This window comes from Panthera leo, chromosome A1 (assembly GCF_018350215.1).
Source record: "Panthera leo isolate Ple1 chromosome A1, P.leo_Ple1_pat1.1, whole genome shotgun sequence".
Classification (NCBI taxonomy): domain Eukaryota; kingdom Metazoa; phylum Chordata; class Mammalia; order Carnivora; family Felidae; genus Panthera; species Panthera leo.
This window is the reverse complement of record NC_056679.1, coordinates 113,444,468-113,471,235: the sequence shown is the minus strand read 5'-3', so window position 1 is coordinate 113,471,235 and position 26,768 is coordinate 113,444,468. Positions and strand designations below refer to the sequence as shown.

Below are 26,768 nucleotides of genomic sequence, written 5' to 3'. Positions count from 1 at the left end.
ACTCAGCTCCATCATCAGACAATGAACTCTTGCCAAGGGCATTTTATTGCTTAAATGTATTTTTCACATAGGTGATGCCAAGCAAAGAAAATCCTGTTTGAGTGATATGACTTTTTCATTCAGCACTGTAGGCTCTCTCATCTCTAAGCAGTAAAATCAGGCAGTAATGCAAAGTTTAAGTTACTGTTTTATTGAAAAAAAATATCACCTTCATCTTGTTGCATTTGGTCAAAAGTCTGATTTGGCATTTTTGGTCACCTTTACCTACAGCTTCATTTTCGTTGGCTCTTTTAAGCATATGCAGCCTTTATTCATAAAGGCATTTGGGGTTTATTTTTCTAGAGTGAGTAAAGGTGGAGAGAGGAAGGAATTGTCTAGAGCAGACAGAAAGTGAGGCTGCCTGGCTGGTGATGTTTATCTCCTGTCGGGCCATGGTGAGATGTTAATGGCTTTTTTTTGACCTTGGGGAGTGGTAGCTTTGGAAAGAATTGGTGGATAGCTTAGCTAGTATCTGTTTTCTCATTCCGCAGAATGTCAGGGGCTACTGGGGGTGCACGATGGACTCCTTATCACCCTAGAAATCTGCTGCCCTTTCGCTGTCTGCATTTCTTCTCCCTTATGGGTGAGGAGAGAGGGTTTTTATGCAGAGGGGTCATCACTTGAGAATCCAAGAATCCCGAGTCCCTGCCTCTCCTCTGTGGTAAAGATGACAGAGACAGCAGACAGCATGAGGAAGGTGGCCCAGAACTGCCCCTCAGAAGATGGATCCACAGGGGTGCTTTGGGATGGTCTCCAAAGGAGAATCAGAGTAGAGAGATGCGTCGGCGTTGTCGAAACTCCGAAGATTAAGTACTTATGAGCCTGCATTCTTAAGAGTTTGGAACCAGGAGAAAATGAGTGTGAATCCACAGAAGAAGCCTTGGTTGGCTGCTTTGGAGAGGTTATGACTCTGATACAGAGTTCTGTTCCCTCTGAGCTTCCTTTTCATTAGTGACGTTTTTGGCCTGGTAGGGCTTTGGGGGCTTATTGCCTACCTCATTCGTGTTTTTATTTCACTGAATAAATAGGAGCATCTCCTCTGTTCTGGGCCCTCCTTTAGGTACCTGAGAAGCCGCAGTAAAACACCACGATCCCTGCTCTCGTTGAGCCCACATACCAGTGGGACCACAACAAGAGCCCTGTCGGGACACTTGGGAAAGACACCACCCGTGTGCCTTTCTACGTGCAGAATGATGTAACTACGTGCACGCCTTCTCAGCACAGTCTGCAGAGAATTCCCTACAGCTTGGCTCTCTTTGTAAGAGAGTCATTGCTGCAAGCGCCCTGGGCTGACCAAGAGGACCACTGTCCCATGAGCCTGCTAAACACATGACATGGGACCATATAAACCCTTAAGAACGCAAGCCTTAGTGTCAGATGGCCTGGGTTTGAATCCAGACTCTGCAGCTCAGAGTTGGGTTTCCCTGGGCAAACAGCATTTCTGAGCCGGAGTTTCTTCATATGTAAGTCGGCTGTCAGCAGAGTTCTTGTGGTGAAACTGAGGGTGAAATTTAACGGGGAGAGTGTAGGAAAAGCTTGTAGCACAGCCCCTGTTTCCATGACTGATTGTGGATATGATGTGTATCATGAAGACTTTGAAGCCATTTCTACCAGCACCGTGGGGGATATGGATATACTTCGTGTTCGTAGCTCGTCTCTGAGTGGTGCGCAGGTATATTACACAGAGGCTCTGAAGTCTAGCGGTTCAGTCGTAACTGTGAAGGAAATACTAGAGGTCAAGAGGAGCAGGCGTGGGCCTGTGGAAGGGCAGTGGCATGGGTTGGAAATGTGCCTGGGCCAGGGGTGTCCTGGGGGAACATTGCCCAAGCGGAGAGGCTTAGGGTAGGGGGAGAGTGAGCCTGCCGTGTGAGGGGGGCACCAGAGTGGAGCAAGGCCTGGGCAGGGCAGCTGGGACCAGCCGTGGAGGGACTGGAGCAGTGTTGATGGAGAAGTAAGATCACACCCAGAGGGGATGGGCCTCAGAAACAAGGACTTGAACTCAGTCTGGGCATGTGAGGAAAACATCAGCACTGGGCCATCTTTGGCCTGATTCCCGGTAGGCAGGGAGGATCAGACTGGGTAGGAGGCACCGTGCAGGTGTTGCATCTGATGGACTGGGAGAACCTGGGTGTCATCCACAGGGCCGAGAAACGTCAAAGCCTTGAGATCTTGGTGACAGACGACTGTCTTCCTTTGGCCAACTTGACGGCAGCTCCTGGACCCCGAGCCGTGTGGGATTGCTTGGCAGGCAGCAGGATGTCCTTTTATCTGCCCGAATATCTGTTGGTCTGTCAGCGTTTATTTGCTACCTGTTCTTTTGCAGGTCTTTTTCTGGGCACTTGGGCCACACAAGTGAATTACGACATCTTATTTGTGGAACTCATAAGGGAGACAGGCAAGAAAGCAGTCATCACGGTGCAGGGCAGCGTGCAGTGGAGGTGGGCACAGCTGGTCGGTGCCCTCGTGGAAACCTGCCTCGGGATCCCTGGGGGCTGCAGACAAAGCAAGGCGTGGAGGTGGAGCGTGTCACAGGAGAGTGTGAAGGGTCCACTTCGGGGGCCGTGTGCCAGAACAGAGCAGGCATGGGTTGGGAAAAGAAGCAAAGGGACCAAGCTAGAGGGGTTTGTGGGCTGTAGATCACGAGGGCCCTCTTCTGGGGTCACGTCTTCATGCTTCCCTGAGGACGCCAGGGGACAAGGAACGGGCATGAACTGGGACAGAGAATCACACAAATTTGCATTTTGCAGAGATCCTTCAAGTGTGGGACAACTTTCAGGGGAAGGGAGGGATGAGGGCAGGATTAGCAGGAGTGGAGGCACAGACTCAGATCTGTTTTCCGCTGTGTGCCAGGGCAGGGCTTGCTGCCAGGCCCTAGGGACCCCCCACTTATCCATTCCTTCCCATACAGTTGCAGGAGGCTTTATCTAGTGACAAGGAAAAGGAGGCCTGGGTGGGTGATGCGAATCACTTAGACTCTTTCCTCTAGAAGGCAGTGGAGGGAGTCCCGTGTCAGATTCCCATTCAGGCTGACAGAGACAGGCAGAACCTGGGCAAAAGGCCTCTCCCCTTCCATCAGCACAGCTGGAGAGGTGAGAGTCCTGATGGAAATTAGGTGCCGCCTTCACTTGCATGCCACCTCCTGTGAATCCTGTCTGCGAGGCAGTCTGCCTCAGTGGTGTGTGGTGGGAGGACACGTGGCCCAGGGAGGTGGCTTAGCGTGGGCAGGGGACCACCAAGGAGGCCGGGACAGCCGGAGAGACAGGCATCCCAAGGGCATTTATAGCAGCAGAGATGTTTTTATTTTAGGCAGGAGCCAGCCAGGAACATTCTCTTCCTTTCTCCTAGAGCTGCCTGAGCCCACACAGCCAGGCTGGGCGAGAGACTGTGAACAAGCCCCTGCCTCCACCCCGCCTCTCGCACCGCCTGGAGTCTCTCCTGGAGGCTTGCTGCTTTTTCCTACGCTTGCAGGGTCCCCTCCCTTGTCTCCTTCTGCCGTGCTTCCTCCACTGCCTTCCTCTCTTCCTCTCTCCTACTTTCATTCTTTGTGTTCCTTCCTTCCTTACCTTTTCTCTCCTCATCTGTAAAACGGGGTGATGCTCCCTAACTCCCTCCCCTTGCTGGCAAGGTGACTGATTAATTTCAGCAAGCCTGCTCCATCCACTTTGAGGTGTGGGGCTCAGGTCTGGCCCTAGGGCGTGTGAACGTGAACAGCATCCAGTTGTCCAGTTCTTGCCCTTGAGAATGCCCTCAAGCAGCTTACCCCTTGGTGGGTGTCAGGTTCAGAGGTCTGATCTTGGAGGCCTCCCTGGCCGGGCCACCCTGGACTGCCAGCTCCTGAATACACATTGCCCAGGAGAGCTCCGGTATGATATTCGACAGTTACAGGGTTAGCCTGAAGAGCCTCAGGCCCTTCTGCCTCCAGGACAGGTGATCTTCCCAAGACACAAAGGGAAGGTGCCCACATCATCTTGTTTCATTCTGTTGGCTTATCTGCATGAGTTCTGTTAAGCTACCTTAGCTAATGTGACAGTGACTTCGAATAACATCACTAACACCACTGCAGTTGCCGAGCAAGGGCTTCATTTGGTGTAAGTTAGGGGGAGCGGCCGGCTGCCTTCGTTCCCTTACTATAGCTCAGCATCAAGGCAGCTTCTGGCAGGGGACCCCTTCCTTTCCTTTCTCTGCTTCCCCAGCCCTAGGGTCATTCCGTCCCCGCAGTGTCTTCTGCCTCTTCATTCAGCTGTCCTAGGATGCCCGGAAAGGCTTTGCCAGTCCCCTCAGTATTGAGAAGTGTGTGAGTCACCCCCACCACACCAGTGGACTAGGGAAAACTTGAAGGGTCTAGATTAAAAAGGAAGTCTGCCATTTACTGGCCTTGTGACCTTGAGGCAGCTGTTTTGTTTTCTCAAGGTTTCACTTTGTTCATCTGCAGAACGAACCCACCAACATCTGCTCTCGCATATAGTGTTATATAAAGTATATCCCATGGGGGCGCCTGGATGGCTCAGTCAGTTCAGCGTCCGGCTTTGGCTTAGGTCATGATCTCATGGTTTGTGAGTTCAAGCCCCGCATCGGGTTGTCTGCTCTAGGCACAGAGCCAGCTTGGGATCCTCTGTACCCTCTTCCCCCGTCTCTCTCTGCCCCTCCCCCACTTGTGTTTTTTCCGTGTGTGTGTCTCTCTCTCTCTCTCAAAAATAAATAAAACATTAACAAATAAACTGTATCCCATGAATAAGCAAATACATAGGAAGTTTTTGCCTTATGCTAGCATCTAGACAGAGATGCATATCTTCTCCCCAGGCAGTTTCGTAGACAGAGAAATGCGTGCAGTGTGGTGAGCGCGGTGAGGGAGAATGGCCCCGGGTCCCAGAGGCGCCCCTTGAGGCCTGTCTGGAGGGAAACAGGAGCCAGGAAGGGAAGAGGAGAAGGTCTGAATCTCCACTCTCACACTCAGGTGTCTGTGTGCCTCTTGAGTGTTAAGGAAATCAGTTTCAGTTCTACTTGGAGCCCCTTTCCCATAGGGCTGGAAGGAAGCTTGCCCTCCGTCACTTTGTGAGTTTTGCCTCCTTCCTGGGGCCCTGTCCCTCATTTCAACTCTTATTCATACTCAGACACCGGGGGTGGGTTGGAGGCACTGTCTGCCGGTCACACAGACCGTTGTTTTCACTCAGTCATTCCTTCACCCCATGCAGTTTCATTGAGTACCTACCGCCCAGCACCTGCCAGGTACTGTGCTTGGCACTTCCAATATAGCAGTGAACAGAACACAGCAGACCCCTGTCCTCATGGAACTTAAATTCTAGCAAGGAAGAGAGAGACGAAGCAGCAGATAGAACAAGCAAGAAATCCATACAGTGTGTTAGAAAATGACATGTTTTTATATATATATATATATATATATATATATATATATATATATATATATATGAAATATATAATGGAAATATATATATAACATATATATATTATATATGTATTATATGTTATATTATATATATAATATTATATAATATATATATAATAATATGGAAAAAGAAAACAGCGTGAGAAGGTCAGGCATGCTGGGTATGATTGTTCAAGAGTGCTAAGAGAAGGAAGCCTTCCATGAGAAGGTGCACCTAAGCAAAGGCCTGAAGATGAGGGGACACCAGGAGGGACCCTTAACTGCCCCTGTGTCCAGGGCTTCTTTGAATGGCTCTCCGCTGCTTCCAGGCCATGCTTGGCCAGGCTGCACCTGGACCCCCCTCTTCTGGGGTATGCCTGGCAGTGGTTTCTCTGTGGGGTCTGTGGTCTCCCCAGAAGGCTGATAGGAAGCAGGACCTGGGAACTTCAAGTCCCTCCACATCTGTGCTGTCTCCCCCAGATCCTAGATAGTGGGGGAAATCCCACACAAATGTGAAGTTTGCCAACATTAGCTGGCGCTCACAGGATTTCAGGCAGAGCGGACAGCAGGGCAGAGTCCCAGAAGTGAAAAGCAGCAGAGGTGAGGCAGGGAAGCCCCCGGTGTGTGTGATGTTGGGATGCATAAAGCATGGACATGGGACAGCAGCCGGCCCCAGCAATGAGCCTGGTGAATGTGCAGGGCAGGATAGGTAGCCTGTGGGGTGGCTCTCCTCCCTTGCACCCCTGCCCCGGGGGCCTGGCATCTTTTCCTTGGGCTCCGTCACGTGGAGCCTTGCCCTTTCCTCTGGCATTTCACATGTGCAGGACATTCCGCTGGTCCCGTTACACAAATGAGAGGAAGTGTACCCAGCTCTGCCTCTTAACACAAACCTGGGACAGTTTGTACTCGGACTAGACTGAAATCTGCCTCCTCCTCTGCTGAAAAAGGGTTTGCTAAATTGGTGACAAGACAAAGAAGAGCCAGAGCAAGTAAGGAGGTTACTCAAGAGAATGGCCACAAGACAAGATGCGTCTTCCCCCAGCCTCCACCTCCCCTGTGCGCATGAAAGAGGGTCTTTGCCGGATCTGAAATGCTGCCTTGCGGTGCACCTGTGTGTAGCCTTCATGTTCCAGTGTTGCTGGCTTGCGTCGCTGAAGAGAATTGGTGCTCCAGAAATACCTTCATCATTGGTGAAGGCCTGCTCTTTCCAATTCCAGGCCAGGTCCTACAGACAGTGGTAGTAGACAGGATCCTCACGGCCCTCAAAGAGCTTGCCCCCTGGTGGGGAAGCGCAGGAGGACAAGTCGTTGCAATAGACACTGCCTGCCCGCCGTATGGGCAACAGTTCAGGGCAGCAAATAGGACTGGTTTCCGCAAGAATTTTCCTAGCACCGCCGGGCAAAGCAAGTTGCTTTTTTTTTTTTTTTAATTTATTTTTATTTACTTTCCTCCTGCTGTTGGTTTAATATTTTTTTTTGTTTTTTTTAATTGAAGTAGAATTAGCATACAGTGTTATATTAGTTTCAGGTGCACAATATGGTTCAGTAACTCTGTGTATTACTCAGTGCTCATCATGACAAGTGTACTCTTCTTTTTTCATGTATTTATTTATTTTAAGAGAAAGAGAGCACGACCAGGGGAGGGGAAGAGAGAGGGAGAGAGAATCCCAAGCAGGCTTTGCTCTGTCAGCACAGAGCCCAACACAGGGCTTGATCTCATGAATGGTGAGATCATGATCTGAGCCGAAATCAAGAGTCCGATGTTTAACAGGCCGAGCCACCCAGGCGCCCCACAACACGTGTACTCTTAATCCCCTTCACCTACTTTACCCATCCCCCCACGACTTTCCCCTGGTAACCATCAGTTTGTTCTCTGTATTTAAGAATATCTTTTTCTCCTCTTTTTTTTTCATTGTTGTTCATTTTGTTTCTTAAATTCCACATATGAGTGAAATTACATGGTATTTGTCTTTCTCTGCCTGACTTATTTCATTTAGTATTAGACCCTCTAGGTCCATCTACGTTGCTGCAAATGGTGAGATCGCATTCTTTTTATGGCTGAGTACTATTCCATTGTGTTTGTGTGCATGTGTGTGTGTAAGTATTCATATATTTACACATATATAATATCTTCTTTATCCATCTGTTGATGGACACTTGGATTGCTTCCATATCCTGGCTATTATACATAAACATAGGAATGCATGTATCTTTTCAAATTAGTGTTTTCTCTTGGGTAAATACCCAGAGGTGGATTTACTGCATCCCATGGTAACTCTATAATTTTTCAAGGAAACTCCACACTGTTTTCCTCAGTGGCTGTACCAATTTTGCATCCCCACCAACATCTAGATATGTCTCCTTAGGCAAGGAAAGTGAAAGAAAAATGAAACTATTTGGACTTCACTAAAATACAAAGCTTTTGCACAGCAAGGGAAAGCATTAGGGAAACAACATGGCAATCCGCTGTTGGGAGAAGATATTTGCAAATGATATATCCAGTTAGGGGTGAGTATCCAAAATATATAAAGAACTTGTACAAATCAACACCAGAAAACAATCCAATTACAAAATGGGCAGAAGACCTGAATAGACATTTGTTCAAAGAAGATGTCCATATGGCTAACAGACACACGAAAAGGTGCTCCACATCACTCATAATCAAGGAAATACAAATCAAAACCATAACGAGCTATCACCTCACACTGGTCAGAATGGCTAGAGTCAACAAGACAAGAAATAACAAGTGTTGGTGAGGATGTGCAGATACTGGTTTAGTGATTATTAAATGTATGGAAGAATTAAAAAAAAAAAAAACCAATGCAATGAACACCTGTATACCTGTCACCGAGACTGGGCAGTTGCTAACATTTTACAAAATTTGTGCTCTCTCTGTAACATACACGCGTTTCCCCCGAACCATTTAAAAACAAATTACAGATGCTAAGAAACCTCACCTCTAAGGAGACAGGCATTCTCCTATATGACCACTTTAGTAGGTATTACTACACCTACGAGAACAATAATCCAGTAATGTCACGTAATATGCAATCCTTGTTAAAACCACAGAAGTTTTCCCCAGAATGTCTTTTTAAAAATTTTTTTTTAAATGTTTGTTTATTTTTGAGAAAGAGAGACAGAACATGAGTGTGGGAGGGGCAGAGAGAGGGACACACACACAGAATTCGAAGCAGGTTCCAGGATCTGAGCTGTCAGCACAGAGCCCGATGCAGGGCTCGAACTCAAACCGTGAGATCATGACCTGAGCTGAAGTTGGGTGCTTAACTGACTGTGCTACCCAAGTGCCCCCCCACCCCCCCGCAGAATGTCTTTTATAGCTTTGCATAATTGTGATTTTTTCAAGATCCATTCAAGCCTCACCCATTGCATTTGTTCCATCCATTTAATTTCCTCTAATCTGGAAGAGTGACCCACTTGCCTCAGGGTTTTTTGTTGTTGTTTATGGCTTTTTAAAAAATTTTTAACGTTTATTTATTTTTGAGAGACAGAAGGAGGCAGCGCATGAGCGGGAGAGGGGCAGAGAGAGAGGGAGACCCAGAATCCAAAGCAGGCTGCAGGCTCTGAGCTGTCAGCACAGAGCCTGACGTGGGGCTCGAACTCACGGACCGCGAGATCATGACCTGAGCCAAAATCAGATGCTTAACCAACTGAGCCACCCACCTGCCCCTAAAACATCTTCAATTTTGGACTTGTTTTCTAACAAATAGATTGAGGTTAAATGTGTTTGGCACCAATCCCTCATAGGCACAATTATGTAGTCGTTCCTTTCGCAGAAGGTGCATAAGTAGCTGATGCCAGCCGGTCTCTCTGCTGCTGAATTGTCCCCTCGGTCCCTGCATTAAGGGGTGCCTGCCATGTCCTTTTATCGAAAATGTACATTTTCCTTGGTTAATAACGAGGTGTTTGTTCTGTGGTGGGCACTTTGAGACTATGTGACTGTCCTGTTCCCTAGTTACTTTTACCCACCATTTGTAATAAACATCGAATGATCCTTTCCTGACTCAGTTATTACACAGGGAGTTGCCAAATGATTTTCTAATTCTAGCATTCCTTCTCAATTTATTTAGCTGGCATTCCTCCGTAAAGATGAGCTTTTCCTTTTTCACATTTTTAGCAAACTTGCTTTTGAGGTGTAGGGTTCTGCCTTCTTTGGAACTCTTACCTCAGAGAAATGTGTGTGTCTTTGGGGGTGGGCTGGGGAGGGAGAGAGCCCAAGACTGAGCCCTGAGTCACACACAGGCCTCCATCCATCCATCCATCCATCCATCCATCCATCCATCCATCTTCTTCCTCCTTGCACGTTCCTCTTCAGCCACACTGGCTTCCCTGATGACTCTCATGCGCACTCAGCATCTTCCACTTCAGGGCCTTTGCCTGGAGTCCCCCTCCCTTCCCCTGGAGGGCTGCATGGGTCACTTTATTCTTTGCTCTGCCCGGATATCATCTTGCCAGTTTCCTCATCACCCCATATAATGTACTATTCCCTCCCCATTATTCACTGTCTCTTACTCCCCTTTGTTTCTTTGCTGTCCTTATCAGCACCTGCCATGCTGATGGGACCAGCTTTTTTGTCTTGTTAGTATAGGGCCTGGGCCATAGTAGGTGCTCAATAAATATTTGTTGGATGCAAGAAGAAACATGTACATGAATGTATGTTTGGCAAATCTCTGAATGAGACCAAAGACCCTTCTTTTGTTTCTCGTCACCACTCCTTCCAGATGACCACAGGGACATCTGGAAGCCCTGGACAGAGACGGACAGCTGTTCTTCCGTCTGCCAAGGGACAATGTGTAGTCAGCAGCCACTCACTTCCTGCCCAGTTATCAAAGCCAACAGAGCCATAAGATTATCTCCCTCCTCCTCCTTTGACATGATTTTTGGGGAATAAAAACAAATCAGAATTCATCAACTGTGAACAAAATTGTCAACTGTGAACTGTCAACAGTCTGGTTTAAAAATAGATGATTGGTTGATGAAATAGACTGGAGAAAGCAATTTAAATAAAATGTTAAAAATAATACCCAAAACATGCAAGGCAAAGCAAAGAGTGTGGTGCGGTGGAGAAATGTACCCAGTGGAGACCTGTGCGAGCAGTGAACCAGAGAGAGGTTATTAGTTTTGCTTTACAAATCCTAGCAGAGAAAGATTTACTGGCCATTTGCAGTAACGTTCACTCATTCCGACGTGTTGGTGCGTTAGACAAAACGGAAGGAAAGATTGGTTGGGAAATCTGCTAGCACGTTTATTTTTAAGTAGGTCAACATTTTGAATATTTCTGCCCATTTGTGAAGTCTTGGGCTCCCTCCATCTTCTCTGTTTCTGTGATGACTGGGGAAGGCATTTTTCTCCCAGCAGGTCAAGGGGTATAGAAGCTTCCGGAAGTTATAATTGTATTTGTGTTTGTATGAATGTGGGTTCCCGTACAATGTTTAAAAGTTGTTAATTTCCCATTTTCTAGGCTCCTCCTCCTTTTAAAGAGTTAGAGCTAATTATTTATTTAACTACATTATCATAAAATCAATATAAAGTCTTGAATTTTTCATACTTGCTCTTTTTTGCACATGAGTCACAGGTGATATAATTTGGCCAAGTTCTGTACGTCCACTTGCCCAACATCCTGAGGCTGCTGTTCTGTGTTTTTTCTTTTCTTTTCTTTTCTTTTTTCTCTTCTTTCCTTTCCTTTCCTTTTCCTTCCTTCCTTCCTTCCTTCCTTCCTTTCTTTCTTTCTTTTTCTTTCTTTCTCTCTCTGTTTCTTTCTTTCTCTTCTTTCTTTCTTTCTTTCTTTCTTTCTTTCTTTCTTTCTTTCTTTCTTTCTTTCTTTCTTTCTTTTTCTTTCTTTCCAGGAGAACTGAGTCATCTTGGCACAAAAGCATTCCCATTCCTTAGAGGCTATCTCTTTTTAAACATTGCTAGGGCTGCTCTAGGAGTATCCCAAACTGGGTGTCTCAAACAATAGAAATTTACTATCTCACAGCCCTGGAGGTAGGAATTGGAAGCCAAAGTGTGGACAAGTTTCCTTCCTTCTGAGGCTGTGTGCCGCAGTCCATCTCCTGCCATTCCTTAGCTTCTAGTAGCCTCCGGCTCTCCTTGTAGATGGCTCTCTTAGCACACCTCCACCTGCCCTCTGTTTGTGTGTGCCCCTGTGTCCAAATTTCCGCTTCTTAAAAGCATGCCAATCGTATTGGATTAGGACCCACACTATGAGCTCGTTGTAAGTTGATTATCTCCATAAAGACCCTGTAGAATACTGAGGGTTAAGACTCCCAGATAGATACCTTTTATGAGGGATATAAGGCATAACACAAGGTGCAAACTTTTCTAGAGGGCAAGCGGGGGGCAAGGGCATTGGTGATTCCTCTCCGCTTAGACCCACTTAGCATATGGGCCAGGGCTGGAAGGGCTCTCCCTCACAGGCAGCGGTGCCCATCTGAGGAGTCTTTACATTTATTCACTGTGTCTTTCCTCTGCTCTGGTCGAGGAGTTCCAGGGCATGCCATCACCCTTGGCTCTTTGGGAGCCTTGAGTAACTGACGGGCTCTCCCCTCTAAATCCAAAATATTCATGGATACTTCTTTCCTCCTCTTTTCTCCCCATGGTATTTTCTTAAAAAATATTTTTTTTACGGCTGCCCCTTGATCAGTTCCCAAGAACGTCAACTTGTAGTTTTTATTGTTGTTTTATTGTGTTTGTTGTTGTTGTTATTATTATTATTTTGCTTATCCAACTCCAAGCCACAAATTCTAAGAAGTAGGCTCCCAGTCTACCCTCTTTAACTTGGCGCTCTGCAGACACTGTTCTGACACGGTAGCAAAGCCCGGCTGACTGCCTGTAGCCCCAGCACTTGCAGGGCAGACGTGGCGGGAGGGGATAAATGCGTACTGCAAAGTCTTTACTGCAAAGAAATCACCATGTATCATTTTGTCAGTTTGTAACTCCAGCTTTGAACACTCCGTAAGACAGAGAGGGTGTGGCGATCCTGAAAGCTTGTCATTTGGGAAGGGAGTCACTGATGTCTCTGTGGTATTAGGAGACACTTCCTTCTCCCTCCTCATGTCTCTCTGGGAGATTTTCACTCTCATGCTGTGACCATTGCTTCCTCTTGCCCAAGAAAGGCTGCTTATGTCCCGATGGGAGGGAGCCTAGTGTCTCTTGGGTCAAGAGCATATTCACAGGATCACTGCATTGGCAAAGTAACATGCGCTGGCTTTTTCTCTTGGCCATGTTCTCTTGGCAGCCCTGTCCTCAAGGGCTAGCACACCTGCCTTGTGTTTCCAGGATCTGTGTGTGCACAGCCCAGGGCACCCGTGTGCAAAGCCCAGCCAGGTCTGTGCATTCTCTCCGCTTGTGTATCCAGGTGAATGGCTAGGGCTTTGCTGGGCGTGTGTTTCCTGCAGATTGGGAGAAGGAGTTGGAGGCCTCTGCTTGGCGTGAAGGTCTCAGTCAGGTTGTGCAGCCCCGTCTAGCAGGAAGCTCTATACTTGGGGAGATTTCTGGCCCCTGTGAGTAAAGCCGGTGCAGTGACTACCTTTTGGTATCTGTGACTCTTCTTCCCCAGCAGGAACCTGGGGGAGACAGAGGGTGGGCGAGAGACTGGGCAGGTCACCTCCTGGGTTCACTTTCATGAAGCGCTCTGAGAAGGAAACGTATGTGAGGTGCCTTGAGCATGTTCTGCCCAGCGACAGTCCAGGACTCTGGTTCAGAGCTGGGTACCCTGTCCCCTCACTGGCAGGTACTCAGGTATACTCTCACTTAATCCACTTAGCAACTTTCCCTGGGAGGTGGGAGGCATGGGTAGAGCTTGGTTGTCACTCTGATAGAAGCATGGAAACTTTGTTTCATATTTTACCGTGAGATATTTGATACACATGAATGTACGTGTCTTATTTATCTCAGTTGCCAAGCCCAGAAACAAAAGAAAAGCCTCAGAATCTACCACTAAGCTTGTGAAATAAACCATTCTCCGTTTTCACAGCATTTCTGTGGGTTCCCGTCTGATGCCATTCTCCTGCCCCTGCTCCAGAGGTAACCCCTATCTTGGCATTCGCCACCCTACCCCCCATATGTAGTTACGCATTTATAGGTATCTCTAAATAGCGTGTTTTGATCTTAATAAAAAATGGAATTCTAGTCCTTTGAGCTTCATTTAAATGCCGCATACTGTCCTGGGAGATAAAAAAAGCAGATCTGTGCCCTTGAAACATGGATTTTTCACTGGTGCAGATAAATCTTGTTTTCTCTGGTGGCACCTCCCTGGGGTCAGGGATGAGGCCAGGCTGCCTCCACAGATTGTGACAGCGGCTGTACACGAGAGGGGGTCCTGTGGCCAGCCAAGGAAGCTGAGTTACTAGAATTACAGTCCACAGGGGCTCTCAGGCGAGACCAGGCCACCCAGGGAAACGAGTGTTCGGGGCAGCTGGGAAGCAGATGGACAAGCTTCCGACTCCAGCAATAGATGGGGGTGAGTGGGGAGGCGGCAAGGCGGGGGGCTGGATGTGGAACTCACAGAGAGGACTCAGGTGACAGGTGCGGGTCAAGGATGCTTCACCGTGGAGATCCTGAATACGGAGCTGCAGCACCCGCGTTCCTTGTGCAAGCAGATTGGTCATTCCTGGTGGCCTCACAACAGGTTTAGAGCAGCACAGTGGGCAACACCACCTTCTGTCTTTGCCATTTAGCAGCTATTTACTGAACACCTACTACGTGCCAGGGCTAACACAGTGACTTAGACCTTTTCCAGCTGATAAGTACCTCATGGCCTAGTAGGAAGTCAACGCTGTTACCTTTTAGTAAATTATGCTGTAGTAACAAAGGATCTCTAAACATCAGTGGCTTACGAGAGCAAACATTAATTCCTGGCTCATGTTGCATGTTAGCCGTGGGTTAGCTGCAGCTCTGGTCCCATGCCCTCTGTGCCTCAGGCCAGAGGAGCAGCCCTTATCTGTCCCATGTCCTTTTCATGGTAGAGGGAAGAGTAACAGGGGTGATAAAACCAAGAAGTGGTCCTTGAAACCTCTGCTCAAACCTGGCCTGTCACGCCTACTCACGGTTCACTGGCAGAACAAGTTACGCGGCCAGGACTGATGTCACCAGGGAGGGGAAGCCCATTTTCCCACAGGGCGATGAGCGAAGCACAGATTCCTCTTTCAGGGTGACCGGAGAATGTTTGGGAAGAGTATGACACCTGTCACAGATACAAACAGGTGACCATAGTAACAGGGGGATAAGGCTTTATAGTAAATGTATTAAGTTTTGCCTTTATAAAATGCATTTTCACGTACAAATGTATCATTTCCCCTAAATGAGGTTTAGGAGTTCTGTTGAGAAAATAGTTGGAGAACTGCTCGTCTTAAACAAGATTGTTCCAGAGCACTGGGGCAGTGGAAGGAGGCCGGACTGGCCACAGTAGTCTTCTCTCTAGCCCTGGGCACGTGTTCACAGGCTGCACTATTTGAGAAGAGCTTTCTGACACAGGTGACCCACCTGCCCCCTTCCTGCCTTCCTCTTGGCTTATCTTCTGTCCATCAGGCGGTCAGCAGGCACATCCCACTCCTGTGGGTCTTTTTCTTGTGCTGTATCTCTACATACACATGACTCCTGCCTCCCTTCACAATCCTGGCCACACGGCTTTATTTTATTTTATTTTATTTTAATATAATTTATTGTCAAATTGGTTTCCATACAACACCCAGTGCTCATCCCAACAAGTGCCCTCCTCCATGCCCATCACCCACTTCCCCCTCCCTCCCACCCCCCATCAACCCTCAGTTTGTTCTCAGTTTTTAAGAGTCTCTTATGGTTTGCCTCCCTCACTCTCCGTTTGTAACTTTTTCCCCCTTCCTCTCCCCCATGGTCTTCTGTTAAGTTTCTCAAGGTCCACATATGAGTGAAAACATATATATCTGGCCACATGGCTTTAGAAGGACGTGCTCTTTTTTGCCTTCTCGTTAAGTCTGTTGAAGTTGGAGGTCTGGGCCATGGCCCCCTTTCATACAGTCCCCACCCCTGCTGCTACCACACTGGGCACGTCCTGGACGCCTAACAAATCTGTACAAAAGGCAGTTGCATCGAGTGGAAGTCATCTCCCTGTCGGCTTGTCTGTTTCTCTCTCTCCACACGGGTAGCCGCTGTGTGGGTGACAGTTGGAGTTACACTGAGTGACTCCACTGCAATCAGGGCCAGGTTGGAAGCACTCTGGCCCTAAGTCTGTAATCCATATGGCGACCGAGTAGCTCTGCCCTCACCACGAGCCAGTGTTCATCTGAACTCATCGTGTGCTGCTTTGCAAAAGCCAGTGGCCTGGTCACAAGTATGCATTTTTGTTTCCCTCTTTTCATTCTTGTAAAAGCTTCCCCGTGGCCCCTGGTAAGAACTGTACACACAGTTGGGTGCTCAGTCAACTTGGCCAGTCTCCTCTTCCTTTGAGCCTCCCCTGGATGGAAACACGGTTCTAGGCCCATAGGCCTTTGCACAAGGCTGATTACACACAGGTCTTGATCCTGAGAATTTTACGGGTGGAAAAGGAATGATGGTCAGACAACTGACACCATGGCCGGTAGTGACACGGAGTAACAGTACAGCATGTCTGCTCTCAGAAGCCCATTCCTATGGCAGAAACACTGCTGTGGGGCCAGCAAATATCTAGCCCTGTAGTCAGACACAGCTTTGAATCCTCCCTTTATGGCTATCGTGAACCTTTACGTGATATTTAACCTCTCTGAGTCGGTTGCTTATTCCTTAATGCCAGGTTGCTAAAAATGCTATTAAATTGTTGTGCTCTCTTGCACCTGCAAATGTCCTTTCTCGCTTGTGCTCTGAATCAGTTGAGACTTGAGAATAAGAGTGGCAGAAAGAGCGAAACTGGCCGAAAGTGGCCAAAATACTGCCACTGTTGGTGACCAAGGGTTGACAAGAGGAGATTTGGCCTTTGGGCTTCAACACTGAACCTGAGAATTAAGTGGGTGCCTCCACCCAGTCCCAGGCTAGAGGCAACCACAGGCATCCTCTGGGGGAAAGAGTGTGTGAAACTCAGGTTTGGGATGGTTGAAGTAAAAGCATTCACTCCTCGCTTGCTCCAGACTGAAAGAGGCTGGGCCTCACGTACACCATGCCTATGTGCTCACTAGATGGTTACTCTGCCTTCCTACCCAGGAAGAGCATGTGAGCAGCTGAGAGGGCCTAGGAGTGCTGCACTGGGGCAGAGGCACCCTAGGTAGGAGTCAGAAAGCCTGGGGAGGTGGCGTTCTGCTGAGGGGGCGAGTCTTTGTGGACCCTTGGGACTCCAAGATGTCATTTCAGATGAATACTTTTATTATGTTAGCAGTTAGATTTGCATTTACCATGAGTAAAGTAAGCCCTCCAGTGTTCTGCAGTGGTTTTGGATATTACCCTACGCATTTGGAAAGACATAAAAGGCCATTTCTTATTTAGCATTGTACGCTGTGAACCTTTACCTGAGATGGACTCCTTCGTTCTCTTTGTTGCCTGTGAGCCTAGCCGGTTGGAGAGGTACTGGCTGTTTCCTAGGAAAGCCAAGTAGTGGTCTGCGTTCTTTTTTTTTTTTTTTTTTAATGTTTATTTATTTTGAGAGGGAGAGTGGGGGAGGGGCAGAGTGAGACTGGGATTGGGAGAGAAAGAACCCTAAGCAGACTCTGTGCTGTCAATGCAGAGCCCGACTTGCGGCGCAATCCCACGAACCGTGAGATCGTGACCTGCGCCGAGATCAAGAGTCAGGAGCTTTAACCGACTGAGCCACTCAGGCGCCCCTGGCTGCATTCTTAAAGCCTGTTCTGTCTCTCTTTTGCAGTGCAAGTTGGAGTTCCATGCTTGTTCCACTGGCAAGAGCCTCACCATCCTCTGTGATGGGCCCTGTCCGTGTCTCCCGGAGCCTGAGCCACCTAGACACAAGACAGAAAAGAACGGTGAGTGGGAATTGGAGGAGCTTCCATGGAAGGAAGTCGACGTGGCCCAGCTGTGCCCTCATGCCAGCAACCTGGCATTTAACACAGCCGTTCGAGCCCATGCGGGGCGCGGCGGGCAGACTTGGCAAGTACTACAGCTTGTGCAGGGACTTGGAGCTGAACTGCCTTCAGCTACCGTTAAAAAGAACACGAAGAGCTTGAGAGTCTTTGAAAATAATTCTCTTAGACCAGGGTATGCACTAGGCTCTTTGAGAGATCAAGTTGGCTCTGGCGTGGGAAGAGCAGGTTTTTTGGCCTCTTGGAACAGGGTCTGCCCTGGGGTGCATCTTGGTCTTCCTTGAACTTTAATCTCTAAGTCCTTTGAACTTCTCAGGGCCAAGTTTCATACCAGAAACCGTAGAGACATCACAACCGTGAAGAGTCTTTTCCCCCCAAAAGGCATTTCTTTATTAATATGATCTGCTGGGAATGCAGCACAGAGCCAGGGGCACATGAAAGGAGAATACCTCTCCAGGGGCAGCTGATTCTCTTCCATGGCCAAGAGGGGAAGGAAAGGTTGGGCTTATTTGGGTGTTTCGGTGATGGAGAAAGTCAGGCCACCCCAATGGTCGTGGCCCGTTTTTGAGCCTTCCTTGATGAGGCCCGAGATGGAGGTTTGCGTTTGCCTTCTGTGGAACTGGGCTTTCTCCATCGTACCTCTTGTTGCATGGAAAATGTTGCACGTTTCTGTATGTGAGTGAGTGAGTGAGTGAGTGAGTGAGTGAGTGAGTACGCATGCACAGATGCCCCTTCTAAACCATCTTCTGTTGGTAATGGGAGAGGACGATGAGGGTGTGTGTGTGTGTTTATTTGTTCCCCTCTTTGTGGGTCATATTGCCTTTTCCAGGGCACATAGGTGAAGATGTTGGAATGTGCGTTTGTTCATGGTGGCAACCACAGGAATATTGTGTTAAGATACTCTTTGGTGGGAGCAAGGGGTGCCTGGTTAAGCCTCCAACTCTTGATTTTAGCTCGGGTTATGATCTCATGGTTTTTGAGTTCAAGCCCCACATCGGGCTCTGCACTCACAGTGCAAAGCCTGGTTGGGATTTTCTCTCTCTCTCTCTCTCTCTCCCTCCCTCCCTCCCTCCCTCCCTCCCTCCCTCCCCTTCTCTCCCCCTCTCTCTCCCCCTTTCCCTCTCCCCCTCTCTCCCCCCCTTTCCCTCTCCCCCTCACTCTCTCTCTCTCTCCTCTCTCTCTCCTCTCTCTCTTCTCTCTGTCTTCTCTCTCTCTCTCTCTCTCCCTACCCCTCCCCTGAACTTGCGCGCTCTCTCTCTCTCTCTCTCAAATAAATAAACTTTAAAAAAAAAAAAAAAAAGAGGCTCTTTGGAAGGTTTGGCTTGGAATGTGGAGGGAGTTTGTAAACCAGCGCTGTGGTCACCAATAACGTCTGTAAATTCCTCTTGATTACCAAAAGCTGATTGTACTGTGTTTGGGCCTGACTCATTCTTATAACTGCAATAAGAAATGCTCATTCATATGCATACACCCCCTTGGAATGTGGCCAGAGAACCTAAAACCCTGTGGTATAAAGCAGCTGCAAAATCCAGAAAATTCACTTCTGTCTAGGGATTTCTTAATAATCTTAAAAAGTTATAATAGTCTCTGTTATTCCAGTTAAGTTGTTTACTGCTTATATTTACACTTCTCTTCTGAAGGGAGGAAACCAACCCGAGAAAGTCACCTCCACCATTTTGCCTGTGGTATCTGTACAAGGGGGTGAATTCATCTCTCCTCAGGGTCTCCCAAATCCGCACAGGCTTCCTGATTTGCCATGATGAGGTAACAGACTGGTTTTCTGGGAGGCTTTGTGGTTCTCCAAATGAAGTACAACACCTCTTTGTTTTCTTTCCTATTTTTTTTTTTTTTTTGAGTGAGCTCTATGCCCAGCATGGGGCTCGAACTCCCTGTTTCTGAGATCAGAGTTGTATGCTCCACTTGACTGAGCCAGCCAGGCACCCCAGTGCATATTTCTTAATGATGGGCTTGTCACACCTGATTAATTGAGATTCATTCTCAAGTATGACACTCGAGGTCCAGCCTTGCGTGTACCGTGCATTTGTTTGATTATGTAGTGGTAAAAATGAGAACAAATTCTTACCGCACCTTTGCAAGTAACTGCACTGCCATTAATAGTAAAGAGACTCTGAAAAGAGTATTGTTCACGAATCCTGAAAGGTCAGTGAGAATAAGAAAGCCATTTAAAAATGTTTCAAGTGAAAATGTTGGAAAAAGCTTAAACTACTAGGTTAATAATAAAAGATAAATCAGGAAGAAGGAGAAGGGGCTTCAGATGCCTATCAGAAATGACGACAATAAAAAGTAATACCAACACTATCCCCAAACAAATAATCCAAATTATATTTCCTTCATCAGTTCTTTTAGTCCTGTATAATTATTTTTTGTTCCGCTGGCTTTTGGGTCAGGAGTTTGCTTTTATGAAGTCATCTGCCTCTGCCCTGGAAAGAGCCCTGGAACTCAATACTGGCTCTCCTCTCACCTGGCAATTGTCTAAGAAATATCACCTTGGAAGCTGGCAGTGATGAGTCTGTTACTTGAAGTATCGATCAAACTTGGTCCAGTTCTTTCTGTGAGGCTTTGAGACTATCCTCCTTGGTTTAAGACCCATTTTCTAGACTGTGACTTAGTGTGGAGTTTTTATATAAGCCTGAGGGGTAAGCAGAAACTACCTGCTGATAAGACTGAAAGGCTGTAGTTAACTTATTCCATATCCAACAACATCCTCATGGAGGAGAATATAATCCCCTATCAGGGTATAGTGCTTAATTAATACAGATTTGATCGGTGTTCACCTGGAGGATAAGGACATGCTATGGGCAGGGAAGGCATTGATAAGCCCCCAGGGTCATTTTGTGTAATGAGACATTTAAATTGATAACATTTTACCTGGACAAAGGCAAGGGAAGACCGACTCTTCCTTTGATTTGACATTTCTTTGCATGAGGCTCTCAGAAGCTGAGGTTGTAGCAGGTGGGGTGAAGGGGACAGAGAGGGCGGAAAGGGGAGATCAGAGGTAAAATGAAGGACACTGACCCCACAGAAGCTGCAGGCAGTGAGAGTGGCAGCCTCTGGCTTCCTGAGACGCACTTGGGCTCTGCACTGTGTCAGGAGCAATCTTGTTTCTGGACCTGTTGCCAAAATAACATTTCGTACGCTCACAAATGGCGGCGTGTCATAAGTGTGGCGATTAGGGCTGTTGTTGATAACATTTTATGTTTGATGTCATCTCCCTTTTGAACCTTGTTTCTCTGTGGTAACAAAAACAGTAATGTAGTCACTTGTAGATAAATTCTGTTAATTCCCAGTTGTATCTCAATTGCAGGAAGTAGGGGATGGGTGAGGGCCTAAGCACTGCTACGTTGCTGGGAAGTGGCTCCTGGTGTTGTCTTTCTCTGGCATCCACCTGCATGGAGTTGTTAACATCTCCAGTTAGTTGGCCAGCCAACTAACTGAAGTGCATGCTCCTTGCATCCAAAGAAAGACATTTGCGATCCCAGTATGACCTGTGCTGACCGTGACCATTAGGTCATACGGAGTGCTCTTTCTTCTATGTCCTGCTCTTCTGGATTTACTAGTCTTCACACAGCCCCCTCTCTGGCCCCCTTCAGGGCCCCAGAACACTTGAGGATGTACTTCCATAACCTTTTAGTGTCAAGAGAGATTGATGAGGTTGCTGTCTCAAGCCCTCTGTCCTTGGATCTGCTTGGCAGCCATTTGTATTTTATGCAGAGGATCTTTTCACCAGGCTTGCCCCAAATTGGATTTCCAGTTGGTAGGAGAGCCCAGATCCTCTTTGTTGCCGGGAGCTGGTTACCTGCCTGTGGTTTTATAAGTGCCTCTTCCCTGCCTGGGACCCAGAGTTGGGTTGGAGACGGGGAGACCACTGGGGAGTAGAACCTTTCCTCGGTGCTCACCTGCCTCCACCACTTCTTCTCCTTCCCAAAATGTTGCTTCTTGTAGCCCCAGCTTGGATCAACACTGGATGTGAGTGTTGAAGGTGTGTGAGGGTGGAATCTGACGCCTTTTCTGGCAAATCTTACAGCACATCTCACAGCACTCTGCTTCTCCCAGCCTTTTGTCTTTTGCATTGCAACATACCCCCTTCTTGCAAATCAGAACTGTATTGTCTCAGCTTTAAATTTTAAGAGCATTTCTAGGAAGGCAAAGCCAAGTGGTTATTTGTTCTCTTGATTTTTTTCTGGCATCTCTCCTTGATGTGGTCCCTAAAGACATTGTAGAGGGTGGAGTCATCCTTGAATATCTCTGAATATTTCCTCTCACACCTCTCAGTGGCCTTGTGACCTTGGACAAGTTACTTAATAAATAGCTTTTTAAAGTCTGTCCTCTCTGTTATGCCAGTCCAGCCTATAGATTATAGAGAAATGATTGTCAAGGAGCAGGAGGAGGAGGAGGAAGAAGAGGAAGAAAGAAAGCAAGAAAGCAAGAAAGCAAGAAAGCAAGAAAGCAAGAAAGAAAGAAAGAAAGAAAGAAAGAAAGAAATTACAGAGAAGAAGATGAAACTGAAATACTGTGTTAGGTGTGGATTTCTGTGCTTTTTCTAGGAGTCTTCCAGGAAAGATATGAATTTCTCTTGGTATTTTCTAGTACACAGCACCCAACCCAGTTAGGAAGTCAGTTCTTATATCTGACGTTAACTCTAGTTCTGGGGTTATTTCTGCTGCTTTTTCTTCAACCCTCAGTGAAGGGTGTAAGGAATGTGAGGTACTTGTTTCTTGATTTCTTTACAGTGGTTGAAAATCTAAGGGGATGGTAGAGGTCTCTTACCATTAAGTCTTAGAGATATATTTAGAAGCCAACTTTTCTCCTGTTCCCAGCCTGAGCCTGTGCCCACCCTGCCTCTGCTCCCTTTTCTCACAGAAACAAAACACATGGCCCTGACCTAGGCTTGTCAGCTTTGCTGCATCTGAAGGAGGGATTTGAGGCTCTGTCCTTGGTGAGGTGAAAATTTTGCAGTTGTAGGGTATAACATCAGGAAAAGATCACACTTATCTTCTTCCATACTCCGTTGAGGGAACCCTTGAGTTCTTGATGATGCCTTGGGTTTCCCATGAGGACCCGGGGAAGGCCTAAGGGATGGGGCCTCAGATCTCTCCCAGAGTCACTCCGTTTTTACGCTTTAACAAATTGCTTTGCCTCTGTAGGGAAAGACTTTGACCACCAGTGAGTGATCCTTGGGTCCCATTTACCAGAGAGGAGCCTGGAGGCCTAATGCAAGATAGAAAGTTGCCTGAGGTCAGACATTGGGTAGGGACAGGGCTGTCTCAGGGCCTGAGCCTCTTGATTCCCAGGCTAGTACCTTTGTGTCCCGCCACATGTACACCCTTAGGGACTCTGCACTCAGAAGAGGGTGGAGGCTCTGTAGCTGAGTTTGGTGGGAATTCGATTCAATGTCGCCAGGGTCTCACCTCACTTGCCCACATCTCGAAGTGTCAGCCATCAAGCAGAGAATGTCACTGTGTTTCCCACAACCAGCAATGTTTTGAAGGCGCTTTACAGAATCTCTCCCACTTCTCTCCTCCTCTTTCCCTGGAGGAGGAGGTAGAGAGAACATCCCTGTCTCTCAGCACAGCTCCTTCTTTGCTTCTGTTGGCACACGTTAGCTTTCAGAGAAGGGATATATGGGTCAGCAGGCAACCGGACATTTTGCAGAAGACTGGGACCCTCATCCCTTCCTGGCCTGACAGGTGCTGGGAGGTAGGGGCGAGGCGGGGCAGGGGGCAGGGGCATGATTCGTTCAGGCCGGGAAGGAAAGGGTGCTACAGGTCTTTCCAGCAGGGTGTGTGTGCTAAAGAGGAAATAACAACTTCCCTGCAGCTGAGCTATTTGAAACCGTAGAAAAATAGTCCACAGTGATTTTCTTTTCTCAAATGGTGATTTCAACCTGAGGGCTAGATTCTCGGGGAAAAAAGTCCTGGGTTGACAGACGGTTGTCTAATTCCATTACTTATCACAAGTAGAGTCGGGGAAAAGTATTAAAACGCAAACAGGAGGTGGTGCCACAGAGACGGGATAAAGAGTTCTTCCTGGCTGTAATGTCTCAATGGAAAAATCCTAAAAGAATCCTGCTGCTGCAGAGGCTCCCAGCAAAATGGAGGTTTATCTTTGGATCCAGGAAAGAACATTTTTCTTTAATGCCTATTGTGTAACAGGGTGAAGGCCCAGGGCTTGCAAACTTGCAATTTAAAAGCAGTTTGTATTAACCTCTCCATCCCCATTCAGCTTCATTCACTTCTTAGTGCTACACTGTAGCCAGAAATTAAACATGTAAAGCAACATTTAATTTTTAGGGCCTTGTTATTCTAAATGCCGTGACCTTAAAAGAAAAAAAAGAAAAACCTCAGAATTGAATTGGCAACTGCAAAGAAGAAAAACTTTCTAGTCGGGGCTCTTGGAGTATTGAGTAACTGCTGACTTTGGCTCCAAACTCAGGTTCTTCTCTGCGAATTCCGCTCTGCAAAAACAGAGATTCTCCTGTCATTTGCAAGCCTACTAGGCAGCAACTGATTGGAGAGAGATCGAGCCAAAGATAGGAAGAGAGAGAAGGGTAAACCGAGGCAGAGGGTGGCCACTGTCGTAACTGGAATCCGGAGAAGGTCTGTGCTACAAATTAATGGCTTTGAAAATTCACGCAAGCAGTACTCTTCTCTTGCCATTACTTGTTTAGTTTATAAATTAATGCATATTCTTCTTTAAAATCTAAATGATACGGCAAAAGTGTCTCAGATTTCCCTTCCATTAGCTTTCTGTTGCCTGCGCTTCTAATTATTTTCAGTACACATATACTAACATACTTTATAAACTTTACTCATCCCAAATCAGGATTATGTTCTGTGTAATATTTTGTACCCTGCCCCTTTTTTTGTATCATAGATATGTCTTCATCTAAGTACACACGGATGTGTGTGTGAGGGCATCTGTCTGTCCCCCTTCATCCTTCCTTCTAGCCACCCTGCCTGCCCCGCTGCCTGGTACTCCAGATTTAAATATATCATGACTGCTCAGCGTTTCCATTTGATGCCCGCGGGCATATCAAGCTTAACGTCCATAATCAAACCCTGATCTTTGCCCCACGTCTGCTCCTTCCTCCTTCAGTGTTTATCATCTGAATAAATGGTGCCTCTGTATTTTGATTTGCTGAAAAAGAAGATCTTCTTTGTCTCCCATGCTATCATCCTGTTGATTCTGCGTTCTAAGCCTTCTGAACATAGCTGCCGCTTTTTTCCTCCACTGCCACTACCCCAGTGGTCTGCGACATTCTCGTGTTTTAGTTTGATTGCTCTCTAATTGATCTCCGGGCCCCTGCCCTCTCTTTCGAATGTAGGAGTGAAACCAGTTCTGTACAATATAAGTCAAATTGTGTAATCCCCTGTTCAAGACCCTCCAGTGACTTCCCATCTTTGTTCAGAGGTAGAGCTAGCATCCTTTCAGTGACTTGCAAGGCCCAATATGATTACATCCCCTCCTGTGTCTCTGTACCCGTCTTCTGCCGCTGCACCCTCTGCCTGCTGGGCTCTAGGCACGCAGGCCTCCGTGGGGGCCCTCAGGTGACTCCCTGGTGCCCCTGTACTTCGCACTGCCTGGCCCGTCTTCCCAGACACCTGCACAGCTCGCTCCGTCCATCGCCTCTACACAGATGTCACCTTCTCAGGAACCCCCTGGAAGTTCTTACCCCCTTTCGTCCTTTGTTTCTCTCTGTGCCATTTATCACCTTCTACCATGTTAGATTGACCTCCTTCGTGTATTGTCGTGCGTTGCCCAGCTAGAATGGAAGTTCCACGAGGGCGTTTTGTCTGGATTCTCCATAGTCATTTGTCCACTGTTGAATGTCTCTACCTCATTCTTTTTAGGAGTTGCCCTTTGTATAGATGTACCATAGCTCACAGTGTTTAAAAGAGCAACAACATGATTTATGAGGACAAGAGATAATCTGTATAAGGTGCTGACTGTGTGTACTGGACTAAGCACGTGGTGTGTGAACGTTTCATTCTTCCCGCCAACTAATGTCATCTCTGTTGCTGGTGAGAACGTTTGAGATCTGGGGCATTCAGTACCTTGCCCAAGGCCACATGGCTAATAAATGACAGAGCAGGGATTTGAAGGCTTTTTTAGAACTTGTTCTCTTACGCTCCCATCAGACTGTGTTCTTAACCTAAACCGAACATGCACTGAAAGGGCAGAGTCTTCCTTTGGAAAAAGAAAAATAAACACACACACGTACAGCCGCACCTTTAAAACTACCCCTCGCCTTGCTTTCTGCGCTTAGAGCGTGCACTCCTTCCCGGAGAGCCCAGCACTCTCTGACGGGCCTTTTCCAAGGTGAGAGAATTAACGTCCTTGCTCGTTTTCTCCTCTTCCTTTCTGCGAGCACACTTAGCTCTCTGAAGTTTATCAAAACGCTGGCACGTGCTCATCGCTCACCACCGTATTATGCTTTTCTGATAGCTGCGAGTTTCCGACCCAGCTCCTTAAAGATAAAAATTCATTTGCAGTCTGTCCCGATGTCGACTGTTTTCCCATCGCCCTGCTATCTATCGAAAAGAAAAGATGGCATTACAATAAAAAAAAATTGAAATTATAATCGGAAGAAAGCAAGTGGCTGCAATCCCACAAGGCCAGCTTCTTAGGAAAATGTGGGTGGGCCCTTTCCTTCTTAGATCCGAGAGATGTGGTGGGAACCTTGGCCACGTGGGGAGCATGGGAAGGTGTGCCAGCACCCTGACAGGTGTGGGGAGATTGGAGTGAACTCAATTTTAACTATAGAGGTGGAGTTCAAAACCTACAGCTGTTTTGTCCTCCTCCTCATTATTATCTTAATGGTGATGATGGCGATTCTGTGTTGCAAAAGTAAACGTGGCAGTTAGACACAGCGGAAGCAGAAATGTCCCTTTGATGATTTAACCTGCATAATGTTGAACGATGCCGGATACAGCGCAGAATAAGCAGTGGGTTGCGTACGTGGTTCCAGATATTCACATTGGTTGGGAGTGCAGGAAAATAAACGAAACAACTGCCCAGATCTCTTCAGTCTGAGGAGACAGGGAGAGGTGAGAGAGAGAAATCCTGGTGACGTCACGAGGGTCAAAGGGTGTGCTCCTCTCCTAACCCCACAGCAGTAGCCCCGAGGGGCCCTCCTGCTGGAAAAGAAGGAGCTTTGCGGCAAGAGCAGAGCAGCCTGCTTACACCGCCGGGGCAAGTCTCATGATTTCAAGGCCTCCACTGTGCTCCAGGGAGAGAGAACTTCAGAGCCATTTAGGTGAACTTCTGGGAGGTGCAGGACTGGAGTGGATCGGAGGTGATGAGAAGGACCGGCGGGTCCTTGGATGTGAG

At 47.4% G+C, this 26,768-nt stretch overlaps 1 protein-coding gene across 2 annotated transcripts in view; it reads left to right on the top strand.

The window, feature by feature from the left end:
• SPOCK1 (SPARC (osteonectin), cwcv and kazal like domains proteoglycan 1) overlaps nt 1-26,768 on the top strand; it is a 513,210-nt gene that overhangs the window by 411,795 nt on the left and 74,647 nt on the right. For both annotated transcript variants that reach the window (XM_042935806.1, XM_042935812.1), the window contains one exon: nt 17,246-17,360. In XM_042935806.1, the coding sequence (XP_042791740.1) occupies nt 17,246-17,360 (115 nt within the window). The remainder of the gene's footprint in view (nt 1-17,245; nt 17,361-26,768) is intronic.